The sequence below is a fragment of the Aythya ferina genome (genome assembly GCF_964211825.1).
Source record: "Aythya ferina genome assembly, chromosome: 5".
In the NCBI taxonomy this organism is placed as follows: domain Eukaryota; kingdom Metazoa; phylum Chordata; class Aves; order Anseriformes; family Anatidae; genus Aythya; species Aythya ferina.
This window is the reverse complement of record NC_140301.1, coordinates 45,394,751-45,412,412: the sequence shown is the minus strand read 5'-3', so window position 1 is coordinate 45,412,412 and position 17,662 is coordinate 45,394,751. Positions and strand designations below refer to the sequence as shown.

General features: G+C 53.8%; 1 protein-coding gene across 3 annotated transcripts in view; it reads right to left on the bottom strand.

Moving 5' to 3' along the window:
* Nucleotides 1-17,662, bottom strand: part of KDM2A (lysine demethylase 2A) — a 39,508-nt gene that overhangs the window by 18,742 nt on the left and 3,104 nt on the right. For all 3 annotated transcript variants that reach the window (XM_084522497.1, XM_084522499.1, XM_084522498.1), the window contains exons 4-10: nucleotides 6,312-6,450; nucleotides 5,024-5,102; nucleotides 4,020-4,066; nucleotides 3,463-3,641; nucleotides 2,677-2,783; nucleotides 2,011-2,104; nucleotides 670-823 (exon numbers count right to left, since the gene is read on the bottom strand). In XM_084522497.1, the coding sequence (XP_084378623.1) occupies nucleotides 670-823; nucleotides 2,011-2,104; nucleotides 2,677-2,783; nucleotides 3,463-3,641; nucleotides 4,020-4,066; nucleotides 5,024-5,102; nucleotides 6,312-6,450 (799 nt within the window). The remainder of the gene's footprint in view (nucleotides 1-669; nucleotides 824-2,010; nucleotides 2,105-2,676; nucleotides 2,784-3,462; nucleotides 3,642-4,019; nucleotides 4,067-5,023; nucleotides 5,103-6,311; nucleotides 6,451-17,662) is intronic.

Genomic DNA, 17,662 nt, shown 5'->3' with positions numbered 1-17,662 from the left:
GTTCTGCTTCTTTCCCTGGACCCCTCAGCTCAGAGCTTTGAAAGCGTTCCCACTCCCAACCTCAAAGTCTCCTTGCTCAAGCCTTCTGCTGTTACCTGCAAGTCTCTCCACATTACAACTTCCCAGCTCCCTATCAGGTTTCAGAATTTTCCAACATCCACTTCTAGCTCTACATTTTCTATTTCTCCTGTCTCCAGTACCCCAGATAGCCATCATCCTTCCTCATGTCCAGAGCAGTCACCTTGTTCCCTAAACACACACACTGGCTCTCTTTCTTGCTTCACAACTTGAAAATAACTCTGCAGAGATTTCACAAGAGAGCCAGGAAGTAGAGGAGCTGTGCTGTTTGGGCCAGCCTCTATCATCAACACGCGCTGCTCTGCATGTCAGCATGATGGGCCCTGAGAAAGCCTCCTTTAGTAATTCATCAAGCATGATGTGAGCCAGATGGAGTTTTCTGGTCACTTGAGTGGAATCCACAGTGCTGTGTCAACCATGGTTCGGGAGCCAACAAATAAGTGGACAGAGCCACATAACATCTCCCTCTCTGTTACTCATGAAGGAGAAAGCTAAGTTCTGCCTGTTCTGATTCTGCTCGTGTCCCAGGAGTTTCAGCCTCTTGCCATAGCCCTGGCAAAAGCCAGGATGCAACTGCCCACCCTACTGTACCTGAGGGGATGACGAATGTGTAGCCCTGCTTGAGCTCGATGCGCTGGCACTCTGACACTCTGTCCCCAAGAAAAATGTCACCCTGCTTCCCTGAGAGAAGCCAGTTTTCATAGAGCTCCAGGTTCTGGGGTGTAGGAGGGATCAGCCAGAATATCTGCAAGCAAAGAAAATACATATATGTAAGCAGAAATCCCCTGTCAACTGACCTAACGGCTGTCCCATCTGAGAGGGCAAGCCACTGAACAAGGGCCTTCCCAACTTAATGCACCAAGCATCACATCTAGACTGAGCCTGGGATGTCCTGTAAGGTGTTATTTACAAAGACAGTGTTGATAGATGCAAAACCCACTGAAGACACCAGAGTACTTGGAAACGAATGATATGTTTACCTGCACCTTTCTGAACGCTACCATGTTATTCAGAGACAACTGAACTAGAGATTTGCATTTGTCTGTCTCCACGCTGTACAGGTGGGCAAGTAGATATCCATCCACCAAATAGGCTCTTCAAAGACTGTTAGCCCATCTTTTGAGGAAAATCACTGAAGCCACAAACTATCAGAATCACTGGGGAGCCTTGCATCTCCTTTGCAAGATGTGGGTGAAAAGCCCAGATTATTTAAGTAGGGCAGAGCCTGTTGCCTTCCCTGAACCTAGACTAAGTCAGTGGAGAAAGATGGGATGAAATAATTGCCCAGGAGTTGTCCTTGTAGTCCAAGCTTCATCCTAGAAATCTGTCCTCACTGACTGCAGAGGGAGCCCCTCCAGCTGGACAGTTCCTTCTCAGCAGTTAAAAGCGAAAGGGCTCCCTGCCACAGTGGCTGTCCAAGGCCCTTTCTCAGAAATACAAGCTTCTTAAATACACTCCACGCTATTACAGTGGTAATACCAAAGCCTAGACTAGATCTGTGATAATGGGCACATCCACACAACAGCAATTAGAAGGGATGTTCCCCCAGCAAGGACTTGATGTTGGTTACGTTTCATTCTCTGAACATGATTGTGCTCTCTAGGGCAACTGAAGTGCTAGCAAGTGACTGACTTGTGCTAGCTAGCCAGCCCCTTCCGTGTTACCGCACTGAACTGCTACAGATCTGGTTTCTGACAGTTAAGAGAACAGAACCAACACCCCACCTGTAAGGGGAGCTTAAGGTGCAATTCACCCTGCCTCAGGGCAGGTGGGAGGACTTCCCAGTTCCCCTTCCAGAGGGACTTCCTCCAAGCCAGACACCAGTGAAACACGTAACTGGGTGAGGAACACCCATGCAGAGATGTCCCTGTACAATTCTAACTGGAAGTCACCCATCACGGAGCAAACACTGCACACAGATGAAGTCTGTACCTTTCCCCCTCGGTGGATATGGTACCACACAGAAGTACCTCCGAAGTCCACGTGGAAATCTGTGTAGCAGCCCTTGACGCTCATCAGACAGTACCTGGGGGAAAGCAAGACAACAATAAGGTGTAAGCGGGAGGTGACCCATTGTATTCAAAGTGAATGGACTGCCTAAACCCAGGCCAATAGCTCAGTGCAGTGCCAGCAACTAATCACTGCAGTGCTAAGTACTTCAGGTGCAGGGAGGTGATGGATTGCAGGAGAGCTCACTTGACATTTCTATCAAATCCCCTCAAAAAGATCTAGTCCAGACAAGAGGAGAGCTTCCGTACCCATATACCGAGCAGCTCTAGAAACCCCCAAGCCACAGGTCTGGCCTACAGGCCGGACGGGCAACACCTGGCAGCTCCAACAGCTCCAGATGCATCAAGGTGGTGAGCACCAACAATTTCCCCAAAGTGCAGAAAGCTCCTGGAGGTGACATGATTGCCCTTCTGCACAACATTTGGCAAGGGCTTAAATAACTAATTGCAGATGTCACCCACTGAAATAAACAGGGGGAACATTTCTCCCGCTTCCCCTTGGAACAAACTGCTTCTCCCTTGGGCTGTTTTCTTGCACGAGATCCTGAGATGTGCCAGTGGCAGCAGGCAGGAAAAGCAAGTCACTTACTTTTGCACCTTCGGATACTGCATCTCCAGGATAGCGTTCGTGGACTCCGTTTGACTCTCCTTCAGGTGCCTGGGCCACATGTTATCAACCCAGTCAATCAAATCCACCTGTGGCAGAAAGGTGGGAGACATGAGTAGGGTTAAAAAAAGGGGTCACAGTACCCCTGCAATGGACATGCCTAAACCATTGCACTGCTGTGCACAGATTGCCAGAAAACCCGCTTCAGAGCAGGCCCCCGACAAACTACAGGACCAACGAAGGGAAGGAGGGCCTGGTGCTACCTGAATGGCCATGATACTCCCATTTTAGCTCCCGCACACCCCAGCAACCTTTCCTGTTCCACTGCTGCAATGCTGTACATAGAGCATTTGGGACCAGCTGTTCTCACTCTGGTGAGCCTCTGAATTCACACAGGCAGTGAACATTGCAGCAAGATCCCAAGCATGGTACCAGGATGCTGCACTTCTACTAGGGGTCAGCCAGGAAACGCTATGCACTGGTCTTATACAAAACACATGCTGGGCAACATCTGCCAAAGTGGGCTTCAACTCGCTAAGTTTCAGGAGACAGAGCCCACAGAGATCAGCTGCAGCTGCTGGATCCTAGTCAAACACAGAACCAGCTCCAGCAGCTTCCAGAGTGTGGCAGGGGCATCCCTGGCTGAGCCCATAGATGCTAAGAGCAGCTCCTCTCCTGCTGCACTCAAGCATCAGGCAGCGCCTTGACTGCAGAGAACCACAAGCATGAGGGAAGGGACATCCCTGCAGGAGGAAGAGCCATACTGACCGTAGCAGGTCTCTGCACCAGGTTCTCCAGCTTGGTGTGGCTGAACTCCAGGCTGATGACGTTGTAAAGTTTCTCCCGCTCGGCCTCAGGTGTTTCGTAGTAGCGTGCCCACTGCGCCATAGACATCTCGATGTCCCTCTGCGTGTTCACATCCATGACATCCACCATCCGTCGGCTCCCTGCCAGAACAGACAGATGTCACTGGAACCAGCTCTGTGCACAACAGGCCACCCAGAAGAGACGCTCTAGGAGACACGGGTCCTTCCTCAGAGAACCCACCCACACATGTGTGACATCTTGGCCTCTCCCATAACTTCATCTTCTTCCATTCCTACATTGAAACAGAAACTGCTTCAGGTCAAACTAGATTCCTCAAGCAGGTAAGAGCTGTGACCCACTGGCAAAGGACAGCTCATATTCAACCAGCTGCACGCTGGGGGAGCCACAAAACCTGACTTCTAGCTTTGATACACCCGGTGACTCCCAACTTCTCCCTGTCTGCCCAGGGCGCAACTCAGGCACACTGTGGTGGTCCCCGAACAACAGCAGACACTTACCGACGCACAGCCGCACATCATTCACGCTGAAGTCCGGATCTGGCATCCTGCAGGACAAACACCTTGCTAAAAAAATCATGAAGTGCTTCTGGCTGCAGACCATTCCCAGCTGTAACCCCACATTGGCGCGCTGCCTCTTGGGTGTAGGTGAAGACATGGGTAAGGATCATGCATCTATATCTCTGGGGGCACAAGTCTGGACTGAAGCACTGGGCCCAGCTTCCGGCTAGGGAAGCAGGAGTGATTTGGGAATTGGATATAACATCTCCAGAGTACAGTGACTGCTGGTAAATGAGTAAGCAGGCCTTGAGCTAAGAAATCCTAGCTCTCATTTTAAAAGCTTTAAAGGTAAAGAACATAGTTAAATCAGGAGAAACAGTGTATTTCAGTGACACAACATAACCATTCTAACTTATCCGCACAAACACCACTGTCACAAACAGGAAGGGCAGGCATCTGTTCAAGCTGTTCTAGACCCATAAACATAACCAAAAGCTCAAGAGAATCCAGTTTCACCCACACTGGAGTCCTCAGTACTAAACACATATCCTCCCAACTCTGAGCCTGGCACAATTTGCTAATTCAGCAGATTACAGTACATCCTGCACTGCCCGTCCTCTCATAGCCAGTCAATGAGGTTAACAGTAATGCTGCTAATACTGGCTGGACTATCTGATAATATTTGCCTATATTATTAGGCAAAAAAACAAAGCTAGATATTGCATCAGAGCAGTAATAGGACCTGCCAGGCGTTCACTTGAACTGTGATCACCTACAGCCAATTCTGTCCTCTCGTTTTAAGCCCAAACAGACTAGCAAGAATAAGATATGTGAGCTGGAAGATGCTTTCCTCTGCTCACTCCACAACAATGCGGACAGGACGCGGTCACATCGACTTGGCAGAGCACAGATCCAGCTACCAGAGTCAGATCCCCAAAAACACTGAGACAGGCAAGAAGTCAGGCCGGAGTCACCCAGCCATCACTCTTTACCCTGACACTTACTTTATCCCCAAGCCATCAGAGCTCCTGAAGATGAGAGGGTCTCTCAGGCCACCCCGCTGGATGTATTCAACTGTGAAGTCTGGTGTGGGGAGAAAAGAAGAGGGAAGACGTTAGGAGAGACTCCCACAGAGCATTATAGACAACATGAGTTTAGGCAGGATCTCTGGTGATCTCTTGTCCAACTCTGCTCCCAGCAAACTAACTTCAGACTTGGCTCAGACTGTTCAGGACCCTGTCCAGTTGAGATCTGAAAACCTCCTCACATCTCTGTGGCACTGCTAGCCAGTGAGAGAGCCCTGTCCCTTGTCATTTCTACAGTCCTGCAGAGATCCTGGAACTCCTCTGCAGCAGTTCTGTAAGCAGCACGGTGTTTGCTGCTGACAGACCTTAGACGGGGCCCCCCCTGGAGGGGGAGGAGGAGAGCTTGCTCCAACAGGCTGGGCCAGGCAGGGGAACAGCACGGTTTTCTGGTCCTCACTTCCCCAAGAAGCTCACAGCAGAGCAAGAGCTCACTCTCATGGTAAATCCTCATGAGGGCTTGCACTGGTTACACGATGAAAAGGCATCCCACTGAGCCATGTGGATGGTGAAAAGAAAGCGGGGAGATCCCACAGGCTCTTTGAGTTAAGCATCCAGCAGACACGTGGCTGCAATTACAGGTGCTGACCCAGGCAAAACCCCTCGCTCCTGGCTACCATGTGTCCCAGCAAGCCCGCAGCACTGCAGAACAGCCCGCTGCTCTCCAGACTGAGCAGCTTCCGTGCCATTTCCCACGCATACTCCCTGTTACCAGCTTTCCTGGCTCAAGGGCTTAGCAGGCTCGAGCCAAACCTTCACCAACATGCTCCACATTGCCTTCAAGCTTCTTGGGGACCGCTGCAGGACTTGCAGAGAAGCAGGCATAAATGTTACCGCCTCCTCTGCTCCACTTGGGTTATGCAAGTAAAGCAGTTCACAGCAGAGGAAAGCACAGAACTCGTGTGAACCGCAGCCAGTTTCCGCAGTTTTAGTGAAGAGTAGAAAGGAAAAGGCAGCAAAACACAGGACGGTGGGAAGGGATTTCATTATCACCACGATTGCCTTGTAACCGCCCTTCAAGTTGGCAGACAGGAAGACTCTGGGTGTAGTCAGAGGCAAAGAGTACATCCAACTGCGATCCCTGCTAGCTTTCTCCTGAAGGCTCGGGGAAAGGTCATCTCACACGCCATGTCTCTCTGGAGAACTGACTAACCACAACAGCTGTCTGGTTACAGACAGCAGTAGCACACGCTGCGGCCCCAACACAAACCTTTGCCTTCCATGAAGACGACGAAGGTGGAGTTAAACTTGTTGGTGGAAAGCTTTTCCTCGAGGTCGAATGTCCTCTTCCCTTCAATTTCATCATCAGAGATGCCGTCGTCCTCGTAACGCCGCCTCATCGTGCCACGCTGAGGAGAGACCAGACCAGAAAACATGAGCTACGGACCAGGAGCGACCAGCTTGCTTCCTCCCCCAGCTGTCCCAGAAGCTCACATCAACCCCACGCAGCTCAGGCAGGAGCCTGGGGACCCCTGCCCTGCAGCAGGCAGTCTCTGGGAAGTGTACACACTTCTGCTCCCAGAGAGGAGACACCACGCCACTGTGTTGTCTTATTCCCAAGCTCTCTAGCTCAGCAAGCAGCGTTGGTATCAGTTTTCAGCAGACACACAGATCTATTCAGGCAGTGCATGTCTGGGATCCCAAACACACCACTGAAACAGCAGATCTGCTTCTCCTATAATCAACAGACTTGCACATGTTGGGCCATGTGGCAGACAGGTAATCCACTCCTAAATGCTAACACAGACAGGGGAAGAGGGGAGAGAGCCGGTCTAACTGCGGCAAAGGAAAGAGAACCACTCTCCCTCTTATTTTTTTTAAGCAGGTATGTCAGTATTTTTCTTCGCTGGAGGTAAAGGCATTTGTCAATTTAAATCTCTGCTAGAATGCCAAGTAATAAAGGAAGGGGCTCACGCAGACAATTCTCGAGTTTGGCTATGCTTGTGTACAGCAGTTTGATTTATTCCCTCATGCGAGGTGGAGCAGGTGGGGGGAGTAACCCTCTTCTTAGAGGGTCTGATAAGTATGCCTGTGCTGGGATTCCTGACAGACGTCTTCCTCTAGGATAGCTGGATCTGGAAGAAATTACTGTCCCCAGCTGTTAGCCACCCCTCCGGAGACTGACCGTGTTCTGGCAGAGCCATTCGTGGGAATGCTCCCTAATTCCCCTCAGACAGCAGTCAACCCGGTCTGAATTAGCCAAGCTGGCTTCCCCCAATTAGGGATGCTCCCGCGACAGAGCAATCCCATCAGTTGTTCTGCCAGCAGCCAGACGGGGATGGGGATGGAACGGGGCGGGAGGCGACAGCGCAGCTGCCCTCACGCCTGGCGGCTGCTGAGGCACAGCCACGCTGGGGGAGCCGTGTCCCCAGCAGCCCCCCAGCCCAGGGACCCCTGTGCAATGGGGACAGTCGGTGGCACCGGTGCCTGCTCCACGTGGAGCGAGCGCATTCCAGAGCTCCTGCCATCCTTTGGAGCCTCCCAGAGGCAGACGGCTCCCTTTCCTGCCTGGGAGCAGCTGCCTCCGACCCCAGCACCCAATCACCCAGTGCAGGAATACAGAGGAGATTTCTCCCCCTTCTTATAATAAATTCCACTTCACAATTTCTAGGAGGCTGATCAATTCGCAAGTTGCTTTCAGCCCATTAGGGCAGAGCAGCTTACCTCTCCCTGCTGTTAACACCTCGTTAACTTTCCTCGACTTTCCAAAAACCCCCGCAGAAACCTGAACACAACAGGGGCACGAACAAGAGGCTGCTCCTGAATGGGGCACACATAGGGGCACTTCAGAAAGAGCCCTAAGTACCCCGAAACAAAGTTCTCCAAGGGCCTGTCCTTGCAAGGTCCTGGGTGAGGAGCAAGGTCCTACCTGTCCGGGGACCTTGCTCCTCACCCAGGAGTCACTCAACCAGGGAACAAGTGACCAGAACTGTAAAGGCTTTGTGTTCACAGCATGAACAGGACACAGCCACAACACAGAGGTGCAAGCACCTTGAGCCGGGTTCCCTTCACAACGGGGAAGTCGGGGCTGCAGAACATGGAAGGAGGGGGACTGTCTAGGGCTCAAGTTGTCACCAGCACAGCATCAGCTGCAAAGCCCCCTCCACACTCAGCCAGATTCAGCTTTGCTTGCTCCCGTGGGCAGGGAAGCGTCTGGATTCCTGATGTGCACAGTGTGCAGAACAGGATCCCAGTCATGGCTGAAGACCCAGAAGCACTGCCACAACACAAAAAGCTCCGTTGGTTATACAACACCTCTTGTGTACATGGCCTGGGCCACTGTGCTCTAAAGCCATTGTTGTCTGGAGAGGGTGGGGAAAAACAGCATTTGGGTGAGCAAAGCAGACAGGAAGGAGAAAAGCTTCTGCGTTTCCAAGCACACGTTTTGGGAGAGACTGCACCTGCAGGGACTCTGGGCAAGTCTCTGCAGCTGAGTTCTCCCTGGAGCATGCAGCTTCCCTAGAGCAGCTACACAAACCATGGTGCCCTAGATCCCAAACTGCGTCTCCATACTGGGCTAGATGCAGTCAGCATACGGGTATAGGGCTTGTAGGGGCACCCCAAGACCCCTTTCTACACCAAGGTGCTTAAATCTTCACCTGCCACACAGCTGAATTATTCACCTGGCTGAATAACTGTTAAGAGATGCACACAGCCATGCCACGCTAACGCTGGGCTCACCTTTACGCCAGCATTTATTTATTTATTTTTAAGAGCTGCACAAATCCTTCCTACAGCACAGCCTGATCTCTTTCTGGAGGAGCTGTCCCCCATCCCACATCTTGGCTAAGCTCCCCTGCCCGGCAGGCTGCTGCAGCCTTCCCAGCTTTCCTGCTGCTTCAGTCAGCCCCATCCAGGAGCTCCAGCACGTCCCAGCCCCGGGCTTGCTCACGAACACCACTGGGATTCTCCCAGCAGCAACTGTCAGTCCCAGCAGGGACACACAACTTCCAGAAGTGAGACTGCCCCCTGAACGGAGGCTCTCCAGTGTCCCAGACAAAGCCCAGCCCCAGTCACGTCACGTAGGGAGCACCACCAATATGAATCCTGCAGGCCGCTCCAGCACAATCCCTTCGAATCTGACGCTGCCACCTGCAGCCTCCTCCTCCAAGGGATGCTGCGGGGATGCTCCTCACGCAGCCCCACGGTGCTGCTCCCCACAACTTCCTTGGGCACCCCCTTCCACCAGCAGCCACCTCCAAAGGAAGCGGCAGCCTGCTGGGGATGCCCAGAAGTCTGCTCTCCTGCAGGTTTTCTGAGAGAAGCACAAGGTCGCATTTAAACAGAACAAGATGTCCTTTTGCAGAAATATTTACAGAGCAAAACCAACAGCATTTGAGTCACTTCCTGCCCTGTCTGCTGCCATCCCCTCCTCGAACTTCCAGCACCTCCATGTCCCAGTCCCCAGGACGTGCATCCTACTGTGCCACAGCCCCTTCAGGCCAGAGCAACCCTCCCTGTCTCTCTCTCTCTCCCTTTGCCTGCCATTTTTCCAGAGCAGCTTGCCTCCCACGAGGCTCCCGTATGCCTTTGGAGGAGACGCAGGAACCCGAAGAACGCTGGCAAGCTGCACTCCTGGACCTGCAGGTATTGTTATGCCACCTCGCTCCCCACGAGAGCGGTGCCCACTTGCGTGTCCTCACTGGGTGCCTCCTGGCCACGGTCTGTAGGTGTACTTTGCTGAAATGCAGCCAGACTGGTAATTAGCTAACGAGCAATACTCTCCTCAGTTTATAAATTCAACATCTCACACGCTTCTACAGCAAAAAGCTCTTCCCTGGAGTAGTCCAAACCTTCGACATTCACACAAACTCATTCATGGGTGCTTTAATGTCAGGCAAATACATGTGGCAAGACAGCGCCGAGCTCCACCTGAGATTGTGAGCCACCCCAAAAGGCCAGGTAAGATCTGTTACACCGGTGGGAGAAATCCTATTCCTGCGGGGAAGAGCTGGGGGCAAGCAGCCCGTCAGCAGCAGCGTTGGTCTCGGTGCAAGCCTGGAGGCCAGCCGACAGCAGGACGAGCTGGAAGGCAGTTAATTTTAGCAGCGCTGCGTGCCCTGCCCAGGCAGTCACCTTTGGCAGACAAGGAGAGCGCTTCAGTTTGCACTTGTAACAAACTGGACGCACACAAGGAGTAACTGGGGAATTCACACATCGCTGACCCACAGGCTGTCAATGCCCACATGAGCCACAGCACCCTGGAGCACAGACAGACCCTGCCTCGATTCCACGAGCACTCAAGAAAGCTCATGAGGGACCACCAGATCTGCCACCACACCACCTTGCGGGACAGAAAACCCATCCTCTGAGCCACACAGACTGTCCTAAAAGCTGCTCTTAGATGTAAAACCTTGCTACTTCTCAAGCAGCCCGAGCAAATCTCTCTCAGTTACCTTCCAAGTCAACAAAACCCAAGGGAGAAGCCTGCTCTGTAGAGCCCTTTTCCTGCTAGGGTTTCCCCAGCACACACGTTATGCAGTCAGGTGGGTAGGCATTAGCAGCTCTGCTACCCCTTTTGCTTTAAGTAGGTAACGGAGCAAAAATGGAACAAAATAGACTAAACTTCTCCAAAGAGGCAGGCTTGACCATTACACACGCTTTACCCATTTCCTCCCAATCCACACTGCGTGCTGCTGCAGTCCCAATAGGACTTGGAGCTCAGGAAATTCAGAATACTGCTTGGCTCTCCTCTCATGGGAAGCACTTTGTACAGATGCTCTCAGAAACCACACACCAGCACCCAGCCAGACCCTGTGGCTCGCAGCAGGGCTATGCCAGCAGGCCGAGAACAGCATCTCCACACCTGGGGAGCAGCGTCCCAGGCCACCCAGGGGCACGGGCGCTCACCAGGTAAGGCAGCAGAGCCCGGGAGCACGGCCAGGTTTGTCCTCTGGGTGGCAGAGGGAGAGTGGGTTTCACCCCCCTGTGCTGCGTGGCTCTGAGCAGCTGGGCTGCCCCACCAGGAGGTCTCACCGCTGCTGAGAGGGGCACTTCTCCTCGCCCCCTGCCCCAGGACCACCCTACCCTCTGTCCTGTGGGAACACGCGCTGCTGGCAGCTCTGCTCCACTGCCGGCTGCCTCAGCTCGACCCCAAGCTCACAGCTGCGTGGCACCAGGGGCACACAGGGGAGCAAAAGGGAAGCAGGGCACCCTCAGACTGCAGCAGGACAGTTCAGGCTCTTCCCTCGTTATTATTTACTATTTTAAACAGGTTGCTTTGCTCCCGCCTCTGCCATTTGCTCTTTTTCCTCTCCAATTTCCACAGCACTGCCCCGCTTCTCTCTCACCCCACAGGCTTTTACCAGGCAAAGGAAAACACAACACCAAGCAGGCCCACCCCCTCCATATCTCGTTCACAGCAAGAACACATCTCACCAGTTGGGAACTGCTTCTCTAGATAACAGCCCTAGCAAGAAATGTCCCAATCCTTCCCCTGGTGCCTTCTACCACACGGCTCCTCTCCCAAGCCCCTGAGGACTGGCTAGCACACGGCAGCACCGTGCTGCAGGCAGCTCTCAGCCCTGAGGACCAGCACGAACGAAAACCACAGCTGACGATCACACCCGGAGCTAAACCTTTTCCTTGCCAAAAAAAAAGGTGTGGGGTGGCTTTACTAAAACTCTTGTTTGTGTAGCGTGATGGCTAAGAGACTGGGAAAGACAAAGTGTTTAACATAATTCAGGGAAAAGATTTTGCTCTGCTCGCTGTATATATGACCTGCTTTAACCAGCCGCCACGAAACCTACCTGTGCCCCACGCCACAACTCGCTCACACACACAAGCAGTCAGTGCTGTGAACCATTCCTCAGCTCTCCTGGCACAAGGACCCGTGCCCTTCCTGGCACCCAACCCACTGGGAGTGCTGCAGACAGCACTGCTCCCCTCAGAGTGCTGCTCCCCAAGCAGCAGCCCACCCACCTCTCCTCACCGTGCTGCCACCCCAGGCAGATCCTGGCCCAACACCTCCTTCAGGCTGAGTTCCCGGGACCTCTGCGGGCTCCAGCTCACTCCGTTCACCATTAGAGCTGTTTCTACAGCAACAGAGATGCACAAACACAGCCCCACAGAAGCAGAGCGGTGAGAAAGGCACCTCCTCTGCCATCACCGACTTGCAGGCTGTACTTTGTCCCCAGGATTTATCCGAACCACTTCGAGGGGCAGCAGAAGGGCAACAAGCAACGCCAGCGTGCAGCCATGCATCTTCTTCCCCTGGCTCCTGGGAGATGGGGGTGAACAGGGAGCATCAGCAGGCACAGCAAGCTTTGAGTTTGTCCATGCTGTGTGAGCAGAGCTCTCCCAGAACCAGTGACCTACAGCAGCTCTCATTTTCGTGACACCACCCTGGAGCCTACGGTTTCCCCATCAGATGGGCAGGGACGATGACGGGAGAACCCATGTGTTCTCCACGTGAGAAACAGCCCCGGCTGCCAGCAGGTGGGCCAGGCCATGTGGTACAGAGCGCTTCCCAACTGCCTGAGAAGCGCCGCAGAGGTTGGAGAGAACCTGCGGGCACGTGAACGTGGACAGCACTAGCACAGGGAAAAGGAAAGAAGAACTGAAGTGCCCGAGAGCACCCCCAGGCTGCCACCCTGCCCTAAGGCCTCCAGAAGAGGAACCGGTCCTGGACCAGCACAAGCACAGCTACAGCAGAGTTCAGTCCGTGCCTCAGCCAGGCCAAGGCACCCAAGAGGAGAGCTGTGATGCTGCTTTCAGGTTTTATTGGTAGGCTTTTTGGGGTACAAGTGCAGTTATGGGGATTTTCTTTACTCCACTTGAAGCAGTCAAATCTCACTTCCCAAACGTGTGCATGTGCCTACTCGCTGCTCCTTCCCGGCAGGGAGGGCCCTGCATGGCTTTGTTCCCACAGCCCCCTCCCCACAACAGCACACCTGAGACCCAAGCTCCCCGGGCCAACAGGAGACAAGTTCCAGTTCCCAGACTGGGAGTACTCCTCACCCTTCTTGGCCCCCAGTGCTTTTGCCAGCCTTGGTATCTCGAATTAGTATCTCAGATATCCCATTACAGGCCCAGCCATCCTACCGCAGGCTTTCCTCTTCCACTTTGCCCTTTTGCTTTTCCCAAGGCAAGCCAACAAGACCCTCCTACACCCCCAGCTCCCTACAAGGGAGGTTAAGGACCACTGCAAGGACCTGCTCCGCCACAGTGACTGCCCTTCTCCCCACCAGGATCACGCTGCGGGTGCTCCGTCCGCTGTCCCAGCAGCACAGTGACACGCAGTGACTGCAGGTTTTACGCACCCCGTGTCCCTCTGCCCTCTCCCAGTCACCCCGAGAGGAGTGAGCCTGGCCAACCCTGGTAGAAAACCCGCTCCTGCTTATTAACAGGAGGCATCAGTGCCACTTGCACATTTTGTTTAGGAACTCACACGTAACTTTAAGTGCTCCCGTGCTGTCTGGTGCAGCTCAGTCAGTTCCATGGCTTCCAGGACACTCGCAAGGTACAATAAGAGGTCAGCAGAGCTATTTACCTCCCTGCTGACACAGAACCTCAGGGCCATATCGTCCCAGGGACCAGTGGGATCTTGCATCTTTCAGGATCCAAATGCTCACTGAACTTCTAAAGCTTTCCAAGTTGCTGCTAGAGCAAGACTCCCCCTTCCCAGTCCCTACCGCTGCCCAGATCAAATCTGAACAGTGCCCCTAAATTATTTAGGGCTCAATGATTATACCCGGGTCATTTGGAAAGACTCATAGGCAGTGTTTTCAGTTTGAAGCAGAGGCGTGAGGGAGAGATTAATTACCCTGATAGCCCAGGTCCTGTCTAGACTAGGAAACTGAGGTGTGTCCAGCAGCGGAGCAGTGTTTGGCCAGCCAGGTTTCATACCAGGCTCTCTGGCGGACAAAACCCACGTCCTAATAGGCAACAGGAAGGTGCATTGTGCGACAGGGTAAGTGTCACATGCAGCGTAGGTCCAGGTTGGTGGAACCAACCCTGCAAGAGCTGGTAAGAGGCCAGCAGGACTGGCCTCTGTCAGACACACCAAGATCTGAGCACGACAGATGGACACAACTGCAAGGGATCGTTACCTGGTAGGGAGCAGCATTGCAGGGGGCACAGACGGGTCGGGCTGCACCCGACAGACGAGCATTACTCTTTGCATCCCACGTTCGGGACAGCCTGAGCCCCTCAAGATATGCAGGGAAGGCAGGCTGCTGCATCCTCCTCTGGTACCCCAACACAACAACTTGGAAGGCAGGAGATGAGAGCCTCTATGCTGCAGGAACAGTTTTCCACGTGCCCCGAGCTCTATCTCTTGGCTGACGACTCTGCGTGCTGCAGAGCTCACGTGAAGCCTTACCCAGGGGCAGCGTGGACACCGACATGTAAGGACAGGTCTGCTAACTGTTGTTTATGGGAGCGGCCCCAGGCTTCAGCTGGTAGGGACAGGCCTCCTCTCACATTTCACGCGGGGATCTGATCAGAGGGCAGGGCAGGCCAGTGCTAAAGCAAGCCAGGGGCTGCCCTGAGCGACAGGAGAGACAGCGCTTTCTCCCCAGCTTTCCCCTGAGCCCCGGCTCCACAGGGCAGCGCTCCCGCGGCCCGGCAGAGGGTGCGGCTCCACCCCAGGCTCTCTCCAGCAGCAGAGCCAGTTGAAGAGGTTCCTACCCCACCCCACCTCCCCAGTGCAGACCTCTCCAGTCTGGTTGGGTTTGCTGGAGGCGGGGGACAGCTAACTAGCCCAGCACAGACAGGCAGAGATGCCTGCCTCTCCCTCCCCCCCCCTCAACTTCTCTTTAGGGCACAGTTGTGCATCCCCTGAGGCAGCATCCAGCTCCGGGGCATCAGCTCCAGAGGCAACTGCAGAGGGAGGCTGAAAACCAGCTCTGCCTGTCCTACCTGGGAACCACGCCCGAGATAAAGACTGCTGACTCCACAGCATTAGAGACCACGGCTGGCAGGACCGGTCCCTCTCCCGCTAGGCTCCCCACTGCAGCCGGCCCGTCCCGAGGTGGCACAGCGCTGCTGCTGCCCTCTTCCCTCTCACCAAGTGGCATCGAAAGCTCACAGCACCGCTCCAGTGACGTGCTGATCCCAACTCTTAACTTACAGGGTTTTGCTAGTCCCTTCTCGCAGTAACAGCCTGGCAGGATCAGCCCTGAGGCAGACAGGAGGTGAGATTTCTCCACACTTCCCATGCCCGGGAATACCAAGCACTCCTCTGAAGAAGTACAGGGGGACGCCAAGCCCGCAGTGTGCCGGGCAGTCCTTCAGCAGCTCCACAGATCCACGCAGGCAGAGCAGCTCCATGCGTGGCAAAGAACTCCCCCTTCAGCAGGGCACCAGGCCAGCACGCCCTGCTCGAGCACCCCAGCCAGAGTTGCTCCCCTGGTCACTCCTGCCTCAAACAAACTCAGGCTCTAGGCGCCAGCGTGCAGCGAGCTGAGCAGCGTGCTGTGGCATGGGCTGGGCGAGACCACCCAGTGCCAGCCAGCAGAAGGCTTCCAAGTCTCCGAGAGGAGCCATCACATTGTTAACGCCAGGGCTGGACCGTCACTCCAGCCTCGGGACACAATAGAGCATTTCAGCTCCTCCATGAAGGGGCTACACAAACATGTGGCTGCAGCTTCCAGAGCCAGCACCTCGCACCAGTCCCCGCAGCGCTGCCTCCTTACACCGAGGAGCAGCAACACGCGTGCAGACGTAGCAGAGAAGTGCTCTGCAGCCCGGCAAGTCCCACCCTCAGCTCCTCAGGGCGCAGGCTGGCCCTACCAAACCTGTAGGTGAGGGATATGGCTGCCCTGCACGCTCTGTGCTCATGCAGCACCGTACACAGGTTGCCTTCCCCGACCTGCAGCAGCCTCCCAGAGCATGCCAGGACACGGCTTTTTCCAGGTTTAGTTGTGGAAGATGAGAAGAAGACACCCGCGCAGGGACAAAGCTGTATCCAGACCAGCTCACCCAGCCCTTTGTAAATTTGGATGCCGTGGCTGTACACCTTGAGCCAGGAGGCAAGCACAGGGTACTGCGAGCCACCTGATGCACCATCAGGCTACACAGAGATGTGTGAGCTAGCAGGAGGGTCCTGTAGGACTGTTACTACGCCCAGAGCAAAGGTAAATTTCTCGTCAAAATCTGGATCTTTCACCAATGAACTCATTCAAAAAACATACACTGATCAGATTTTTGGTGAACCAGAGCAAGGCAGCAGTGTCACTCACTAAAAGCAATGGCAAAGTACTCGAGGCTGTCTGTGCATCCTGAATGACACTGATCTGGTCTCAAGACCAGGACGACGCACCAAGAGATGCTCTAAGTGTAACTGCCCCGGCACACCAGACAGCAAGCTTCTGTTGACATCTCAGGCCACAGGTATCACCCAGCCCTGCTACCGGCCCACGCAATTAATTCAGCCCCTTCAACGCTATAAAATATTCTGGTCAAGGTTGCTTGGCTGGTAAAGACTATTCTCACACATGGATTTTTTCTTTTAAATATGTTACCTTTTGTTTCACACCCACATTGATCACCAGTCACACTCTTTGTGAGAAACAAAGCACAGATGCGTACTCTACTACCAACCACCTGTTTCCCTACCTAGAAGGGTTAATATAGGCATGCGAAAATCAGCTCCCAAGAACGATGTGTACGTAAGAGTAGCATTTTCAAATAAGTCATAGCCATCACTTTTGTCTTCCTGGATAGTTCACCTATGATACTGTTCTGGCCCTTGCAGAGCAACAGCAGCTAAGAGAACAGCTCCCCACAGCTCAGACAAAGTCAAGAGCACACATCTAGGAAAAAACAACACTAAACATCTCTGAAAGATCCTTCAGCAAGGAAGCTTCACGGACACAGCAAGAGCACAGCGAGCAGGAGCTCCCAGAAGAGCCAAGCAGGAGGCATGAACCAAGCCTCACCAAGCACGCAGGGGTCACACCTCCTCCTCCAGGCTGTGGGCCAGCAGGGCCAGCACAGACACAAGGCCACAGACGCCTGGGTGAGCCTTGTCCTCTGCTTGCTGCCCGTGTGCCTTCCCAAGCCCCTTAAGCACGCAGCTCATCAGCACGCAGCCGTTTATCCAGCTTAGCACATTCTACTGGAGTTAAGGCCGCGTACGCTCAAGACAGCAACTCTTCCTGCCAGTTTTTATTTGTGAGATTATGAGCATTTTTACACTGGTGAATTCCTGGCTGCTAGTCCCATTCAACTGCTGCATCCCCGTCCAGCTCTTTTGGGCTACTTCAGCTGGGTCGCTGCATGGCTAAGGCTGTGGCTTAACCAAAAACTGAAGCCTTGCTCCAAGAGAAGTTATCTTGCCGGCCTGACTGCTGGCTACAGAAGCGGTCACCTTCAGCAGCCCAAGCTACATATCACACAGCTGTGGGAACAAGCATGTCAGGACGAGGGAGGACTGCAGCTTTTGGCAGCGTTGCCAAATTGAAGCACCCACCAAAGCACTTGGGGAAAAACCAGCCAGCTTGAAGCATCCACAGATGTATTACTGTTGGCTTTTCTTACAGCACTCTCTCAGAAAAAGAGAAAAGACTGAAAAACCCTTCAAATCAGAGTTACTTCAGCTCCCCAAAACAGGAAAAG